This window comes from Miscanthus floridulus, chromosome 11 (assembly GCF_019320115.1).
Source record: "Miscanthus floridulus cultivar M001 chromosome 11, ASM1932011v1, whole genome shotgun sequence".
In the NCBI taxonomy this organism is placed as follows: domain Eukaryota; kingdom Viridiplantae; phylum Streptophyta; class Magnoliopsida; order Poales; family Poaceae; genus Miscanthus; species Miscanthus floridulus.
This window is the reverse complement of record NC_089590.1, coordinates 54449075-54467328: the sequence shown is the minus strand read 5'-3', so window position 1 is coordinate 54467328 and position 18254 is coordinate 54449075. Positions and strand designations below refer to the sequence as shown.

General features: G+C 46.2%; 2 protein-coding genes and 1 pseudogene across 2 annotated transcripts; 1 reads left to right on the top strand and 2 right to left on the bottom strand.

Moving 5' to 3' along the window:
• The first annotated feature begins 592 nt into the window (after positions 1–592).
• LOC136493130 (uncharacterized) lies at positions 593–2514 on the top strand. The gene has a single exon (XM_066489170.1). It carries the CDS (start codon positions 614–616, stop codon positions 2177–2179), a length of 1566 nt encoding a protein of 521 aa, XP_066345267.1. The 5' UTR covers positions 593–613; the 3' UTR covers positions 2180–2514.
• Positions 2515–4014: 1500 nt separating this feature from the next.
• LOC136493129 (probably inactive leucine-rich repeat receptor-like protein kinase At5g06940) lies at positions 4015–7320 on the bottom strand. The gene is given in 3 exon segments (XM_066489169.1): positions 4015–4741; positions 4939–7114; positions 7116–7320. Coding segments are annotated over 3 exon segments (2604 nt in total). The 5' UTR covers positions 7194–7320; the 3' UTR covers positions 4015–4391.
• Positions 7321–8761: 1441 nt separating this feature from the next.
• LOC136490772 (uncharacterized) lies at positions 8762–17744 on the bottom strand (annotated as a pseudogene).
• Between the last annotated feature and the right edge of the window lie 510 nt (positions 17745–18254).

Below are 18254 nucleotides of genomic sequence, written 5' to 3'. Positions count from 1 at the left end.
ATTGCTGAGATCCAGCTCGCCATCCTCTTCCTTTGCTGGATTAGGAACTGAAGTTGTTGTGAGAGCTCTACCAACTGATGCCTCTTCGAGCTTGGAGCGCGAGGGAGGACAAGCAGCGAGGAGCTGGAGTTAGAATAAGTGGAATTAGGTTGGAAGCCCTACCAAATTGGCCATTAGATTCTCACGTGAATCTCCAGAATACTTGCCAAACATGATAAAACGTGAATCGTTTCACCAATAATCACCCGAAATGATTCTCATTTTTTACACTAAAGGGAGAATCACCAAAAGGGTGTTTTGCCTGATTCTGATTCTCCTCCTAATTTTATTTCAAGAAAAATCCAAATTTAGATCCCTAGCAAACGTTTTTAAGGAATGTGATCAAGAAACGTTTGTAAGGAGAGCTAGAATGTTTCTAGGATCCAAAACACTACTAAACGAGCCCTAAAAACAGTTCTTACCTCGTTCCCAAACTGGGCCTTATTGGGCTAAGGATCACAGCTGGGCTATCTGCCTGGGAAAGCGGTTCCCATTCCTTCTCCTGGACCGTTCCGCAAACGCATCGGAACCGAGAGGGCCCCTTCGTAAAATCCCCCACCCGAAGTCCCAAACAATGGATCGTAAAATTCCCCAACAGGGGAATCGCTTGCATCCGTCCTCCCCAAACCCTAGCACCCCGAATCCGCCGGTCGCCATGGCGCCGTTCCGGCGCTGGGCTGACCTGCCGCCAGATCTCCTCTGCCGCATCGGAGACCGGCTCGACCTCAAATGGTATGCAAGCGCGCGGGGCGCCTGCACGGCGTGGCGCTGCGCGCTCGCGCCGCCGTCGCCCGCGCTCCTCGTGGTCGCCGACGACGCCCGCTGGTGCCCCTACGCCGCCTCCCTCCCCACGCGGAGGTCTTTCGAGCTCACCGCCATCGTCTCGGGGAGCCGCTGCGTCGGCTCCAGCAACGGCTGGCTCGCGCTCTCCATCGTCCTCTTCAGCGGCCAGACCGTCTTCGTGCTCCTCAACCCCATCGCCGCCGTGGAGATCGTCCTCCCGCCGCTCATCTACGAGAGCCGCTGGGTTTCCAAGGTCGTCTTCACCCCGAGCCCCGCCAAGGACGACTTCGCCGCCGCGGCAATCTGCGACATCGACCGGATCGCGTACGTCACCGCCGGTGCCAGGAGGTGGGCCGTCATGGAACCCGTCCGCCTCACCAGCGGGGACCAGCTCACCGACGTCGTCTACACCGACAAAGGTAAGGTCTACTGCCTCACCAAGTGCGGGGACGTGCATGTGCTCCGTCTCCCTGAGCGCCGGCGCCGGAAGCCTGCCAACGCCGATGAAGCAGGGCCCTCGGAGCCAGAGTTTTCTGTTCTCCAGCCACCACAGCCTACTGAACGCATCAATTTCCGCCCACTGCGATGGCAACATCAGCGCAATTTCCGGATGTTGCGCTATGAACAGGCCCGAACAAGAGACCAGGATCCAACTATTCCACTGAGGGTAACGTTCTGTGCAGAGACATTCATCCCATCCTATAAGAAAGTTCCACCTGAATCGCAAGGACCGCACCTAAATGCGCCAGCCACTGTTGAGCCCTTGTTGTCTGAGGCCAACCTCCCATTCAACCCTGCCACTGTCTTTGCTCCACCTTATGACACTGTGTCGTCGTTCACTAGTGCGAAGAACTTGGTGTTCTGTGAGGGCAATCTGTACCAAGTTTGGAGGAACGCAAGCTGCACTGTTACTCTGCAGCTGCCTGCAGGAGGTCAGCGTCGCGTTGCGGAAAATGAGATATTGGTGCTTAGGTACTATCCTCGGCGGCAGCCTTTCTGGGATGTGGTGAAGGACCTGGGAGGTCACTCGCTTTTTGTGGGAAGGAACAATGCAGTGTCAATGTATGCAGAGGGTGTGCCAGGACTGAAGGGCAACTGTGTATACTGGATTGGTGGGCGTGGTAGGGATCAAGGCATGGTTTTTGACATGGAATCTGGGAGGTCCACGCCGTGCAGGGCTCCTCTGGTTGGCTTTTTACCTGGGCATCCGCATAGCACAATCTGCTGGTACTTCTTGAGCGATGTAATGAGCATCAACAACAGTTACAACACTAGCGTCAGCAGCAGCAGTGGAGGAAGAAAAGTTTATCAGACTCGAGCAAGAGCACGAGCAGATCTTGCAGACATGGAAGAATGATTGCGTCGCCGAACTTCTCGGCGACATAGTGAGGAACACCAAGCACCTTGGTGGAAATTGAGTTTATTGCTTTGGTCTTGGGGGTCAGAGCTTGATTTCAAGGCGAAGCAAAATCTTGCAGAGAAGGCTGAGGAACTTCCTCATGTGTAGCCTGTTTCCTGAAATAATGTTCAGTTTGTTTACTTGCCTGTAGCCTCTATAATGTTTGTATGCTTATTCGATGTAACAGGATAATAATTATTGTCTTTCTATACTCAATTTTCATGTTGTTGTGTTGAAATAACTCAATGTATTATGTAATATGTTTGGTGTTGGTAATGTTCTGAATTTTATTACTGGTTTGTGTGGTGCTTGCTCTCTTTTTTTTTATCTAAAAAGCTTGTTGCAGAATAAGCTTTGAAATTGCACTGATCCTTTATTTCTCTTTATATATTCTGTTTGCTTACACACACCAAGTGCACTGCTATATGCAAGAAGCAAGTGCTATGCTGTGATAGATGCTCTGAACTGTTGAGGTAACTGAATAATTATTCTCCTTTTTATGTTTAATTAATTTTCATTATGTTGTGTTGAAATAATTTGATGGAGTAATATCTGGGCATTGGTAATGTACTGAATTCTATTATCAGTTTCTGTGCTGCCTAAACAAAATGTTCCACTGGTTCACTTTACCTATTTGTTTTAACATATTCTTACTATGGTTTAAGTAGAAGGTGATGATTTCCTGGATTAACCATACTTCATTTGCTTGTATTCTTGATCCTGATACAACCATGAGAACAAACTATGACAAAACACAAGCAAGTAGCAACATCTTCATCCAAAACATTTTTTTTATGTAGAATTGTGGATCCATTAGCATATTTTCTTAGAAACATGTTATAGTGGAAATACGCTGGCAGGTGGCAATGCTTTACTGTTATTTCATTGTGACGAGCTTATTATAATTGCTTTCTGATATTGGAAGCTTATAAATTATAATTGCAATCTGATACTGGACATGAACAACTGGACGAGGAAGTGTAAGTGTGACTTGCTGCGTTAAAGGTAGGTGGATTATAGTTCTGAAAGGTCACTCACATGAAGTCAACGAACCTGCTAGCTTGTGCAACTTTTGCTAGCGCTCTTAGTTTTTCATTGTGCTTCGGTAAAATCTTCAAGGAAGATGTTGCAGTAAGAAGCTTTGGGGTTTATTAATGTTGCAATGTATAATTATGGCATACAAAGTCTTGTTTTTGTTTTCTGTCAAGATTCATATTCATATATATTCCTTGTGATGGACTGATATAAAATGTCCATTATGTAACTGCATTCGTCTAACAAATGCTGGTCTTGTTCCTTCCATTAAAAGTTCATTTCTATTCATTCATTCTGCAGAAGCATATTAATGGTAATGAAAATGTGAACTTCCTTGTGTGCATACCTTTACAAATGTTTGATCCTACCTGTAATAGTTCTCATTGCACTCTGAATTAGCACCTGCTGTGGACACTCGACAGTGCAATCCAGGGTCTACGGGAGTAAAATAATCAGATCCTTAACCAGATTGCTGCAAGTATTGAAACATTCAAGGCCCGTATTTATTTATAGGCTCCGTTTAGTTTCAAATTTTTTTTTTTGGCTTTGGGGTTACTGTAGCACTTTCGTTTTTATTTGGCAAAAATTGTCCAATTATGAACTAATTAGGCTTAAAAGATTCGTCTCACGATTTCTCAGCTAACTGTGCAATTAGTTTTTTTTCGTCTACATTTAGTACTCCATGCATGTGCCGCAAGATTTGATGTGACGGGTACTGTACAAAAAATTTTGGTTTTTGGCTCCAACTAAACGGGGCCATACTTGTCATGTTTGTGGCCTGAACCTGCCACTTTTATTTATACTCGAGTGTCAGTCACAAGGTACATGGTGCCTGCAAACTATTTGAATCTAGTTATGTCTTTTAGTTATACTGTTATCTCCCCTATTAAAAACTAAGTATTTTCGTTTCATGATTCCGCCAGAAATTGATATTATCAGTTCCTTGGGTGCCCGCTGGTTCTTTTTAATCTAAATCTTGTTGCAGAATAAGCTTTGAGATCACTCTGATCCTTTATTTCTCTTTATTATGCCTTGCATCCTCACTTCCTATCGCCATGTATGTATACAAGAAGAAAGGGCTATGCAATACGAATAGATGCTGTGAACCCTTGCGCTACGCCGCTACCAGTGCCATTCATGGCTCCAGCGGCGTCTGTGGACGAACGCTGAAACATAGTGCCTGCAGCGACCGGGCAACCTCATCCATGGCCGGTCTCTGATCGGGCATCACCGACGTGCAGCGCAGAGCGAGCTCGAGAGTGGCCAGCATCCCCTTGTGCGCCGCTGCGCTGGCGATGCTGGGGTCAAGTATCTGCGACACTCCGTCAGTCACGTTGGCCCGCCGCCGCACCCACTTGACGATGTCGACGGAGCCGTCGTCGGACGCCGGCTGCTCAGCTGGCTTTCCGGTGACCAGCTCCAGTAGGATGACCCCGAAACTGTACACGTCCATGAGGTGCGTTGGTTTCTTGCTGCAGTTTTGCTCTGGTGTCAGAAAAAAAAGGAGCAGAACAACTTCAGTGAAATCTGTTTACTGCTGGTTTTCTTTCGTGTTTATTTATACATTCAGTCAAAGCCAAAATGTTGAGCTGAAAACACATAAATAAATGCTTCTGGCATATGGAGCTGCACGTGCGAGCATTGCAATCTGAGTGCATCAACTGAACTGCAAAAAAGCATACCTGGTGCAATGTAGCACATGTAATTCAGATCCGAAGACATGGAAGACTGGTACGCCGTCTCCCCGACAACACGGTCAATCCCAAATCCGGTAACCCTGGGCTCGAATTCATCACCGAGCAGCACATTGCTCGACTTGAGGTCTCTATGCAGCACTTGAGGAGCATGATCATGGTGAAGGTGCGCCAGCCCTTGAGCTACTCCCAGAGCGATCCTCATCCGGTCCTTCCAGCAGATCGTGAATTTCGGCGCGCAGATGAGATCCTGCAAGCTTCCACTCTGCAAGTAATCATATATGATGCTGACCTCGCCCTCCCAGTAGAAGAATCCCAGCATCTTGGCGATGTTCTTGTGCCGGATTTTCGCGAGCGCTTTCAACTCGTTCTTGACTACTCTGAATGTTAGCTTGCCTGATGAATTCATCAGCCTCTTCACCGCAACGTTTTGCCCGTCTTGGAGCTCGATCAGGTAAACTCTTCCAAAGGCACCCCTGCCGATGATGTTCTTGTCGTGGAATCCAGCGAGCAGTTCGTCTCCGGTGATCTTGACAGGGTGAAAGAGCACAAGCTTCCACGGGGATGAGGAGGACTCGCCGCCGTGTAACCTCTTGCAGACCGCAAATGTTCCGACGGCGAGCAGCGCCACGCCGGTGAGAAACGACGCCACTGTTACGGCCACCGCCAGTCCTTGACGCTTCCGCGATGGCGCATAGCAGTCTTTCGGCAGTCCCGGGCCGCACAGCCCCGGGTTCCCCTGGAGGAACACGGCAGGAAGCTCGGAGATGAGAGATGGCGGCACGGGGCCGAAGAGCTGGTTGTACGATACGTTCAGCAGGGCGAGCTTCAGGTTCTGGAGCTCCGTCGGAATGGCGCCGGTGAGGGCGTTGCTGGACAGGTCGATGTACGTCAGCACCTGAAAGTCTCCGAGGGACGCCGGTATCGGCCCGGTGAAGCCATTGCCGGCCAGGTACAGCGACACCAGCCTCCTGCAGTTCTTGAACACCGGGATCGTGCCGGAGAGCGCGTTGCGGGAGATGTTGATGATGCTCATCGCGGGGGAGTCGCAGAGGTTGTCCGGCAAGCTGCCGTTGAGCGTGTTTAGGGAGGCGGAGAAGCGGTACATGGTGCGGACCTGGCCGATGCTCTGAGGTATCCCGCCGGAGAAGCTGTTGTTGTCAACCTGAACCTGCTCGAGCCGAGACTGGCCGCTGGGGAACTCGGGTAACCGGCCGGTGAACCGGTTGTTCTGGGCCCGTATCACGCGCAGGTCCGGCAGCGACCAGAGCCCGGCGGGGAGCTCCCCGGTGAAGGCGTTGTCGTGGACCTCGAACCTCCGAAGCATCGAACACCTAGCGATCTCCTCCGGGAACGGCCCAGACAGACCGTTCTGTGACAAATCCAGAGTCATCAGCTTCTGAAATTTGCCGCCGAACCCGGGAGGAACGACTCCGGCCAGGTTGTTCATGGACAGATCGAGAACCTCCAGCTGCTCCAGGCCGAGGAAGGATTCCGGGATGACGCCGCTGAACCCCGAGCCCTGCAGGAACAGCCACCTGAGGCTGCTCATCTCGCCGATCTCCCGCGGCAGCTCGGACTCGAGGAACTGGTTCCTGGACAGGTCCAGGAGGTGCAGGCCGGTGAGGTTGCGGAGCAGCGCCGGGTGGAGCACGCCGGAGAGCAGGTTGCCCCCGAGGTCGAGCACCTGGAGGCCGCCGCCGAGCGCGGCGAGGCCGGCGGGCACCTGCCCCTCGATGCTGTTGCGGCTGAGGTCGAGCGACACGAGCGAGGTGAGCAGCGCGAGCTGCTCGGGGAGCGGGCCCCAGAAGGCGCCCGCGCTGAGGTTGAGCGCGGCCAGCGAGGCGCACCGCGACAGCTCCAGCGGGATGGTCTGGTTGAAGCCGTTGGACGCGAGGCTCAGCGCGACGAGGCCCGGCACGCGGCAGAGCGAGGCGGCGGACAGCTCGCCGGAGAGGCCGAGGCCCTGCAGGGAGAGGGAGACGGAGACGGTCGCGTTCGCGGCGGCGGTGGTGCTGGCGCAGGTGACGTGTGGCCAGTTGCAGTAGGGCGTGACGCGCGACCAGGAGGAGAGCGCGCCCGATGGGTCCTGCAGGGACGCCTTGAAGTCGAGCAGGAGCTCTTGCGGCGTCTCTGCCGCTGATGGTGCGGCTGCCGAAGACTGGCGAGGTTGAGGCAGCGATCAGTAGTGAAAGGAGGAGGAGGAAGAGAGGGAGGCAGGTGGCGGCGGCGGCGGCTGCCATGGACGAGGATCGAAGCTGGTGAGTGGAGTGTGGAGTGTGCGATCGAGCTGCCGTCGACTGTTTTGTGCGCCGGCCAAAAGCAACAGGAACGCACTCTTCACTCACTCATCATTCGCTTTCGCTCAACTGAGTGGTTTAGTTTCAAAAAGTTCCCAAACAGTGTTGTAGTAGCGTCGTATCGAATCTTACGATATATGCATGGTGCATTAAATGTAGACGAAAAAAAATTAATTACACAGTTTGATTAGAAATTACGAGACGAACGTTTTAAATCCTAATTAGTCCATAATTAAACACTAATTATCAAATAAAAACGAAAATACAATTTCTAAAATTCACGAACTACGCACTGAAAATAAATCATTCACCACTCATCACCAATTCACCATCGACTCGTCAACAAGATCAGCACGTCTGGTCATTGCACGAGTAGACTCAGGGTGGTTGGGTAGTAGTAGTACTGTCCCTAGTAGTGGAGTAAACATATCATCGCCTGCAGGATTGCAGTACATTCTGCCGGCGAGCTCTCGCCTTTTGCATTATTTCGTTTGGACTTTGCGATGCTGGCACTGTCACTTTTGGACTTGGAGCGGCGCCTTTGTCCTGCGTGTTGGAGGCGACGTGACGTTCAGGTAGTATCCATTCCCCCGGACGTGGCTGCAGAAACAACAGCTCTGCTCCCAGCGGAAGGTGTGAGTCTGGGTGAAGGATACATGTCAATGGAGTCACAACTCCCACGGCCTTTGGCTGGATAGCAGAGTAGTTACAGAGTGAGTGATTGATCATTGTTACTCGTTACAGAGTGAGTGATCATTGTTACTCGTTACAGAGTGAGTGATCGATCATTGTTACTCGTTACAGAGTGAGTGATCATTGTTACTCGTTACCATTGTTCCCTGCTATAATCTAAGAACGCTACTCCACAACAACCTATGATGTAAAGGTGAAAAAAAAAGACATGCTTTGCTGGGAACATCGGATGAGATAACTTTCCAATGAAAATTTACCGTACAATCATAGTGAAGAGTTAGCCAGACAAATGCACCCAGAAACAATCAGTAGAACAACCGCCCTGGTTGATATTTTAATCCTCAGCGCCAGCGGCTAATGTCACGGGTATTGTTTTTGCTCCATCCACAAATCGAAACAAAACAAATAAAGAAATACTGCACAAGAAATCAGCAAGCAGATACGGAGGGCGGACAGTAATAGATGAGGGGGAGCCCACAGAGGTTGGTTCTCCTGTCACCTGACTTTCATGGCTCAATGGTCAATGCGAGCAGTCCTTGGATTTTAGCAACCCGTGAGTTCCGCTGATTCCATGACAAAATGCACTTCTCTCTGAGAAAACATGTACAGTACAGCAGACACCCAGGACAGACAGGTCTCCAGTTTTCTACACAAGAGGCTGCTAAAAAAGCATTTGAGTAGAAACACGCACAAACATTTGCTGATGTGCAGTAGACAACCAAACCTCACAGGTAAAGGTTTGAGATCTCTAAAGGTTTCTATTTACAAAACTGAGACAAGAAAGCTACCCTCATGTAGAAACAAGTAGAAGCTCGTTACTGAAACTATGGGTTTGAATATGATAATTGATCACACACCACTTGACAAGGAAACCGTGGAGACTAACAGCCTGTTCGTTTCGACTGAATTGGCTTATAAGCCATGGCTGAAAGTACTGCTGGACTGATTTGATGTAAGAGAAAAACACTGTTCAAGCCGTAGATTATAAGCCAGATACGAGCGAATAAGTCGAAACGAACAGGCTGTAAATAATCCATCAATAAATAATAACAAATGTTGCAACGTTCCGATCGCGTTCGTCCTTTTCCTTTACTACTACTACTTATATATTTTACTCTCCATCCGCGAACTCCGAAGTCCGAACAGCCAGCCAGCACAGCATGTGTGCCGATGGTGAAAAAACAGCACAGAACCTCTCACAGAATATTGCTCAAAGGTTGTGGTCCACAAAAAAACAGCCTGCTACAAACTAACATCTGCAGCTACTTAAATATTTACCAAAAGCAGCTGAATGAACTAGGAAACAGTCATCAATCACGAGCTCTTTCTGCTAGATTCATCAGGAGCTGCGGCATGCTGCAGCTGAGCAGTCATGCCATCGCACCGTCATTTGGTTTTGGCTCCGTGCGTGTGTAGGTGAAGCTTCTTGTGGTCGGGCTGATCGACTGATTGCCAGGAGCTGCAGGTGCAGTTTGACTAGGTTTTCCAGCATCTGCGGAATCAGCAGCACCGCGCTTCCACTGTAAACTCCGGGCAACACCCCTGAGTGGCAGTCGTCCACGGATTGCACCAGGAAACATCGGCCTTGGGTATGCAGTTCTAATGAGCCTTGAAGCAAATGGTGATCCCCAAGAAGCACGGGGCAAGCCAGGCAATTGGGTTGCTTCAGTGGAGCTTTTCCAAACGACCTGCGTCAAAGATGATTGGAGTACTTCTAAGATCTAGATGCTGAGAATCGATCAGAAAGAATGCTCAAAAGCACAAAATCAACAGCATATACTTCCTGAGTATAACTTCTCGTCATAATTTTATTTTACCAATATATGAAAAGGTAATAAATGCTACTGGCACATTTTTGTGCTACCATCTAATGAATAATAGAAAACACAATACACAACTCAAAATTAATTGTGCGCGCGCTTGAAGCAACTCAACTAATGACATCCCTAGACATGATAACATCTTCAACCGTAGAAAGTACAGCAAAATCTTAACAAAGCAGCTAGGCCATGTCACATGTGTAGCAATCCATAAAAGTCCATAGAAAAAACCTTACTGTACAATTACAAAAGAAGTTAGGCCAAGGTAATATTACCTTCAAAATGCGTGACATAAATGATGACCCGTTCAGGGTCAACGCCTGCTCTGCTGATTCTTTGTGCAAAAACTCAATATACGCTGAGCTGATCAATCAAAAGGAGATGGAAAAAACTGAGACTATAATCTAACAAAGCTATTCTTTTTTTCAGAATTTCATATAAGACTTAGAATTCATACCCAGTTGACTGACCAGTGACACCTATCGGTCACAATATGGGTCTTTAAGACCGCCCCAAACTTATTGAAGTGACGAGAAAGAGCATCTTTTGATGCACCAAAATGTACCTAAAAGAAACAGAAAAACTAGTAAAATCCAAGTCTTCAGCTATATGAACATAACGGGAAAAGTAGAGGAACACTTACATTGCTAACAAAGACAGTTCTAGAATCAGGGCCACCTTCGGGTTGGCCTGTAGTATTTGATCCAGCAGCTATAAAGGGAAAAAGAACAAAAACTTCCTTTAATCATAAAGGGGGGATTGAAAAGCAAAGAAACATGAAAAATTTAGTAGTTTAACAGGGTTGAAAAGATGGATGGGTCAAGTGATGTTACAATAGTGACCCTTTAAAGGAAAAAAAAAATGGTCCTCATATCAAAGCCTAATGCACCAGAATATTAAGCAGATGCCAAATCTCGGCAAATTTTTTCATCATCTAGTATACAAAAAGAGTGTTTATGAAAAAACAAGTGCCTATCGAAACAAATTGCAGGAAAACTGATAGCCTCAAAGACCAATATCACTAAAAGCCGTTTAATAGTAGTTTTCCAAGGATATTGGATAACTCGTAACTAGCCCTTCCAAATTCCTACTAGATTTTTTTAATTGATATCAAGCACAACAGGAAACACAAATCAAAGCACTGCCATCATAGGCAAAAAAAGGTATAAAAGGACTGCTTTCCAAACATATCTGCCCAAGGTAAACCAACTAAATCAGTTATCACTCATAAAGCAAGCAGTTTTGCATACCACCTGATGAAGCCTTCTGTGCCTCCAGCATTGAACTTGGCTGTATCAAATCCTGGATTGTATTTTAAAAAATAGAATCGATGAATCACAAATCACCCAGAAAATAAAATGCAGCATCACAAAATGAACATTTATAGTCAGTAAAAATGAAAGAAGAGCATGAATAAGATACAAGGCTATAGTTCAAAAATTTGATGCAGTCCTTGCCAGATGCAAGTGTATTGCAGTCCGACAAACTGATGAGAATTACTGACTACTGACCTCAACATACTTTTAACTGACTTAAGAGTTCCATGAGTTGAATTTTGGACTCTGCTAGGTGTTTTGATGATTTTTGTGTCGATTGGCATGGCATGGTATGCTGGTCTGGATGCATTGACTTGAAACATTAAAGAGTAAATGACACCACAGGTACAACTTATGAGGTGGGTACATGTGGTGGGTAACTTCCTTTAACCTGTTTAAATGGTTCGTGTAGGTAAAAAATCTGACAAAAAAAGGAGCATGCGCTAGCTGGGGTACCCAACATGGGTATATGCCTAGCTTTGTTCCACTCTGGTTATAATTCTCTAGCTAGTTAGACACTTAGATGGTTTGAATGTTTTGCTCATGGTGCTAGATAGAATCTTGCATATCATTATTCTGATTATCTGTGTTTTGTACGTTAAATTCCAGAGGAAGATGGTGTAAATGTAGTGGCTGGCAAATTAGTGCTACGTGCACGCAGACATGACATGGTTTCCGATTTTGACCTATCATGCATAATTTAAAGAAATTTCCTGATAAATTTGAGCACATTTCAAGTTCTATAAGTTTACCCACCTCGCTACTTTACTAGTTCTTGTACCTTTGGTGCATTTTACTCAACATTAAATTTAGGGATGACAACACCTCTAAGCACTGAACATATGATGAAATGAAATAGTTGCTAATTTTACAGTAAATCGCATAGCCATTGGAAAATACAGATAAAAAAACTTACTTTGGACTTATCAGTCATCGTGGACATATCATTAGCATGTGCAATCTTCACATGTGCTTTCCTTGCATCAGCAACCTTCTCCATTGGCACTTGAGGGTCAAATGCGATGGCATCCCTAGTCGCATGAGTTGGAAACTTCTGTGTGTTAGTGTTACCAGAAACATTTAGGATCTTTTCAGATGGTCTTCGTCCTGAACCAGCATGTGGCCCCTGAGCTATCAATCTTCTACTTCTTACTTCAGAAGCTCCTCTTACATACCCCAGTACTAATGACTCTTTACCTCCACTAGCAGGCAATGCACTTCGGCGAGAACCCAATCCATTACACCTAATTGCACTGTTGTGATCATACTCATCAATATTGGGAATAGAACCTGTAGCTTCCTCTGTTCTCCGATCACGCATGTAAACATCGCTGCCACCATGTTGATTTCTTTCATAAAATTCAACTTGATTTTCTGCTTGTATGTTATCTATATTCTCATATTCATTGCCTTCAAGATCTTCTTCTCTACGAGCAGGTGATTGTTCAGTAGAATTTATTTTGGGCATTCTGCCCAATCTACTAAAAACACTTCCAGAAAAGCTATCCTTGAGAGCATCTTCAGCAGCCTCAGCTGCAGCTCTTAGTGCTGCTGTGGCACCTGGTATTCTCAAATCTGAATTTGTTTTCTGTAACCTAATATGAGTAATATCAAGTGTGGAATCTGACCCCAATGTAGACACTACAGAACGAAGTCGCTTGGAAGCTGGTTCTGAACTAGAAGTAACTGGCTGCACAGTTCTGACAGCATCACGAACAGCAAACTGAAGAAGCCGACGTGGTGCACCAACAGCTGGATGAGATGCCCTCTGGAAAAGTGTAAAAAGTATTATAAGAAAAAGAACAAGGAAAAGGCAGGGGAAATAAGGAAGTCAGTTCCATTGAGAGATCTTACAGCAGTTCATAGATCACATCAGTAATGGTATAATAATGAACAAGTTAAAGCACACAACCATATTTCGAAAGACATTAAAATATTATCACAAACAACAAACAAAAAGGACTGGGCAGAAAAAAAAAGTTACTTCTATTGAGAAGGACACGGGACTTCAACCAAGTTAAGTGCATTAAGGATGAAAGGGAGCATCTCTTGGTAAAGGAGGATGAGATCCGACATCGATGGCAAGAGTATTTTGACAAATTGTTCAATGGTGAGAATATGGACACAACCTTTCAGTTGGATGACTCTTTCGATGACATCAATAGGCGCTTTGTGCGGAGAATCCAAGAATCTGAGGTCAGAGAGGCGTTGAAAAGGATGAAAGGAGGTAAGGCGATGGGACCGGATGGTATCCCAATCGAGGTGTGGAGATGCCTCGGGGACATAGCTGTAGTATGGTTGACCAAGTTGTTCAACCATATTTTTCGATCGAACAAGATGCCTGATGAGTGGAGGAGAAGTATATTGGTACCGATCTACAAGAATAAAGGGGATATTCAAAGTTGTACAAATTACCGGGGAATTAAGTTGATGAGCCATACTATGAAGCTATGGGAGAGAGTTATCGAGCATCGCTTGAGAGCAATAACGCGGGTCTCTATGAACCAATTTGGTTTCATGCCCGGAAGGTCAACCATGGAAGCCATTTTCTTAATAAGACAAGTTATGGAGCGGTATAGGGAGAAGAAGAAGGACCTACACATGGTTTTTATTGACTTGGAGAAGGCTTATGATAAAATACCAAGGAATGTTATGTGGTGGGCTTTGGACAAACATAAAATCCCAACGAAGTACGTCGGGCTCATTAAGGACATGTACAACAATGTTGTGACTAGAGTTCGAACAAGTGATGGAGACACGGATGACTTCCCGATTAGGATAGGACTACATCAAGGGTCAGCTTTGAGCCCTTATTTGTTTGCTTTAGTGATGGATGAGGTCACAAGGGACATACAAGGGGACATCCCTTGGTGTATGCTTTTCGCGGACGATGTAGTGCTAGTTGATGAAAGCCGGACAGGAGTGAATCAGAAACTAGAGTTATGGCGGGAGACTTTGGAGTCCAAAGGTTTTAGACTTAGTAGAACTAAAACTGAGTATATGAGATGTGACTTCGGCACTACTACTCGGGAGGAGGAAGATGTTAGTTTGGAAGGTCAAGTAGTGCCTAGGATGGATACCTTTCGATATTTAGGATCAATGCTACAGAGGGACGGGGATATTGATGAAGATGTTAGCCATAGAATCAAAGCAAGGGTGGATGAAGTGGCGGCAAGCGTCTGGTGTCCTATGTGACAAAAGGGTACCACAGAAGCTAAAAGGCAAGTTTTATAGGACGGCGATTAGACCTGCTATGTTGTATGGTGCAGAATGTTGGCCTACGAAAAGACGACATATTCAACAGCTAAGTGTCGCGGAAATGCGTATGTTGCGTTGGATTTGCGGGCATACAAGAAGGAATCGAGTTCGGAACGATGATATACGTGAGAGATTAGGAGTAGCGCCAATTGAAGAAAAGCTTGTCCAACACCGGTTGAGATGGTTTGGACATGTGCAACGGAGACCTCCAGATGCACCGGTGCGTAGTGGAATCCTAAGTCAGGATAGTAACGTGAAGAGAGGCAGAGGAAGACCGAAGTTGACTTGGGTAGAGGCAATAAAAGGAGACTTGAAAGGATGGAATATACCCAAAGACTTAGCCTTAGATAGGAGTGCTTGGAAGACAGCTATTCACGTGCCTGAACCTTGATTGTTTCTGTTGGGTTTCAACTCTAGCCTACCCCAACTTGTTTGGGACTTAAAGGCTTTGTTGTTGTTGTTGTTGATTGAGAGAACTTACAGAGCTTTTAAAATATATGTAGTTGAGGACAAGCTAATTAGTTCATAAAAAATAAAGTAATAGCTTTTCCTAAAAATCACGTAATTTAAAACAGAGTGAGAAATAAAGAAGATAAAGCACACAACCATTGAAACATATTTTTCTTAAAGTTGGCCAAGCACTATAGTCAATCACTCTTTTATAGATTTCTCGAATATATAAATATTTGATTCACAGATTATCCTCACCTCTTATGAACACCTAACCCCCCACATGACTGCATATCGACATGGAAACAGTTTCTAACGTGACCAGAATGGCAGAATTACCATTTGTGGTAATAGTCAGTTTTGACATCAATCTAGATTCAAATGTTGAGGATGTTAAGCATCTACTTGCATAGTTTAGATAGAGGGTTCCAAAATACTCCCTCCAGACACAAATAAGTGATTTTGGACATTTACACGATCTTCAAAACTCAACTTTCACAAGTACATTTTATCATAAGACAGTCATAAATAAAACAGAGTAAAAGAGTAATCTTACGAAACTACATTTCAAGACAAATCTACTCATACCATTTTTAACTATCCAAACTCAACCCATAAAAAGTAGAGCACAACCAAAGATTAAAATGGCTGACTTAAGACAACCCAAAACATCATTTATTTGTGACTAGAGAAAGCGCATGCTATAAAATGGAACAGAGGTTGCATATCAACAATGGTAGCTGTTATCTTCTTGCTAGTAGGACCAAAAACTTGTAGCTTGAACTTTGAAACCTGACCATGTACTGCCTTTATTAGGACAATGTGATGAGCTTTCACCCTTTCCTTTAGACTTGCACAATCTGGTGTGTATGTTATAATCAGGTTATAGGATTTCCATTATTGGGACAAACTACAATTTTTTCATAATATACTATATACTAACAATCATGAAAAGCAAAAACAGTGGAACATTCAAATTATATTGGGGCAGACACACAGAAAGGGAAAATGCAGATAATGCTACTGCCACTTAACAGAATGCAATGACTTGTATAAGTTACCCCCAAGGTTTTATTTATGGCTTCACCAGAGATGAAAACATTATGTTCTAGTTATAAAAGCCAAACGGACTACAACTACATGTGGCGTGAACAGGGAAATGCACTCTGTTCCATATGTACGCAGTAATATTGACACAGAAATAGAAATCTATTACACTACAAGAATTTAGCATATTCATGAAGACTATAAGAGAGTAAGAGACATAAAGCTAGGCATATTCATATGTTTTCGTATGAGACCATCTGTTATGAAAGACAAATAGCATTTAGCAAATGCATATACAAAAAGAAGAAATGGGAGATACTGTGAATGTTGCTCAGATATGCAAAATAACAAGCATGAACAAAAGAGGATTAGAAACCTTGGTAGACCACACATCTGCGTCTCTGCTCCTCTTTCTGTGGTTATGCATGTCAGGAGAGTGGGTTCGTCTTACAGAATGTGATTTATGATAAGCCCTTTCATCTGCATGTGATTCATGAAAATCTTTTTCCTCTGCATGAGAAACATTGGCTACAACGCTTCTAAGAGGAACTGCTTCTGATTGACCTTGACCAATTGTTCCCCAATCTCTTTTTTGATGGGTTACTGCTGTCTTCTGGGTTTCAGCTTCAGGTTCATGATTCACTTGTATGCTGCTTGTCACACTGTGAACAGGCAATCCTCTGGCAGCACTGCGAGTGCTTCTAGCATCATCTTTAGAAGAGGCAGCTTTAGGCTGAACATATAGGTGCAAATTTGAGGACAGATGATCCCATAACCTGCAAGATTGTACATAAATTCATGGTGTTGTCAGAGGAAATGCATGGTACATGAAAAGAAAATGAAAAAGGAAAGGTTAAGGTGAACGAAGATAACCAGGATACAAATGCATCATTGTCATCGCCTAAAAAAACCTGTAGCTCCTTGGCAGCCTCATCCTTGCGCCTCCCATTTCTTAGCAGCACTACAACATACTCCTGAGCAACAACAAGATATAGATAGATAATCAATAATAATGGGTTATGGATTTGCCACAGCAAGAAAAGAACAACCCTAATGCCAACAATATAAATTGTCCATCACAATATTGAAAACTAAAAGAAAGCAACCAGGTACTTTAACCTCCACTCCGGACACACCAGAGATGCTAAAAGGTGCACAACAATCCAAACACGCTTCCTTCAAAATCACTGCGTAGCTGATTGCATAGGCAGCCAAATGCCAGCTATCCCCACTACACAATCCAACCAATATCTAAAACGTGGGGTGGGGGATCGTGTGCCTCCAATCTCCAGAGCGTATGAACCACGCTAAACCCCATAACATGCCCCGAGCCTACGATCCTAAAGGAAAGCAATAACCCAATATCCGATTCGAAACGAGATTCCGCAAAATCCAGAGAGCCGCGCGCCGCCCGCCGCCCGCTACGGAACCGCATTCCACAGATGGCATGTGCGACGCTAGGGTTTTAGCAACGGATCGGGTATCGGGCCGCGGTGTGGGAGTGGGAGAGGGAAGAAGAGGGGGGGCGCTCACGGCAAGGGTGTCGTCGGAGTAGTCGCCCATAAGCTCCCTGAGCTTCTCCTTGACGCGGTCCTGCAGCATCGTCACCCCCTCGCCGGTAAAGTTCGCCTTGAACGTTCGATCCTCGCCGCCGTCCATTGGGGAACCCTAGCTTGCTCGATGCCGCCGCCCCTCCCGCCGCCCCAGCCACAGTTTGAGGCGGCGAACGTGGCCGCGTCGTACGGTCGCGTACGAGGCGGAAGCGGCGGGGAGGGAGGGTGTGGGCGGATGGATACGGCGGGGAAATGCGAGCGGCGTCTGGAGTCTGGACCGTCGCGGAGTCGCGGGGACGGTCCCTTGTGCGGTGCGGCCGTGCGCGTGTGGGGGGAGAAGGGAGGTTGCTTGCTATGGTGAGCTTCTCTCGTGCAATTTTGGGCCTGATCCCTTGACGAACTGATGCGGCGCACGCGCGTACGGCGGCATCCGGGCGGGTCCGGTCACGGGCCAGCGGGCTCCCCCGTTTTGATAACTGGGCTGTGGCAAAAGAGATTTGTCAGGCCAGGCCGGCGGTTCCGGAGTTGGGTTTTGCTTAGTTTAGCGGGCCGTCAGGGGCCAATGCATCTATGCAGCATGCAGGGCTCATCAAGGACACGTGCAATTGTTTCCCGCGGGCCACGGTCTAGACACGCCTGGACGTGTAAACGATCCAGCCCGTCCGCCCCGACAAGACCAAAAGAAACCACACCGCGAAAAAAACAAAACTCATTTTGTGCGAAACCAAAAAATCGTTGGCTGTACGAAAACTAGCTACAGGAACACATATAGCTTGACCGTGCGTTGCTACGTAATATACACAGAATTCCATGACATAACATTTTTCGTATTTGTTTGTTTTACTTTCCTTGCCATAACATGGTTCG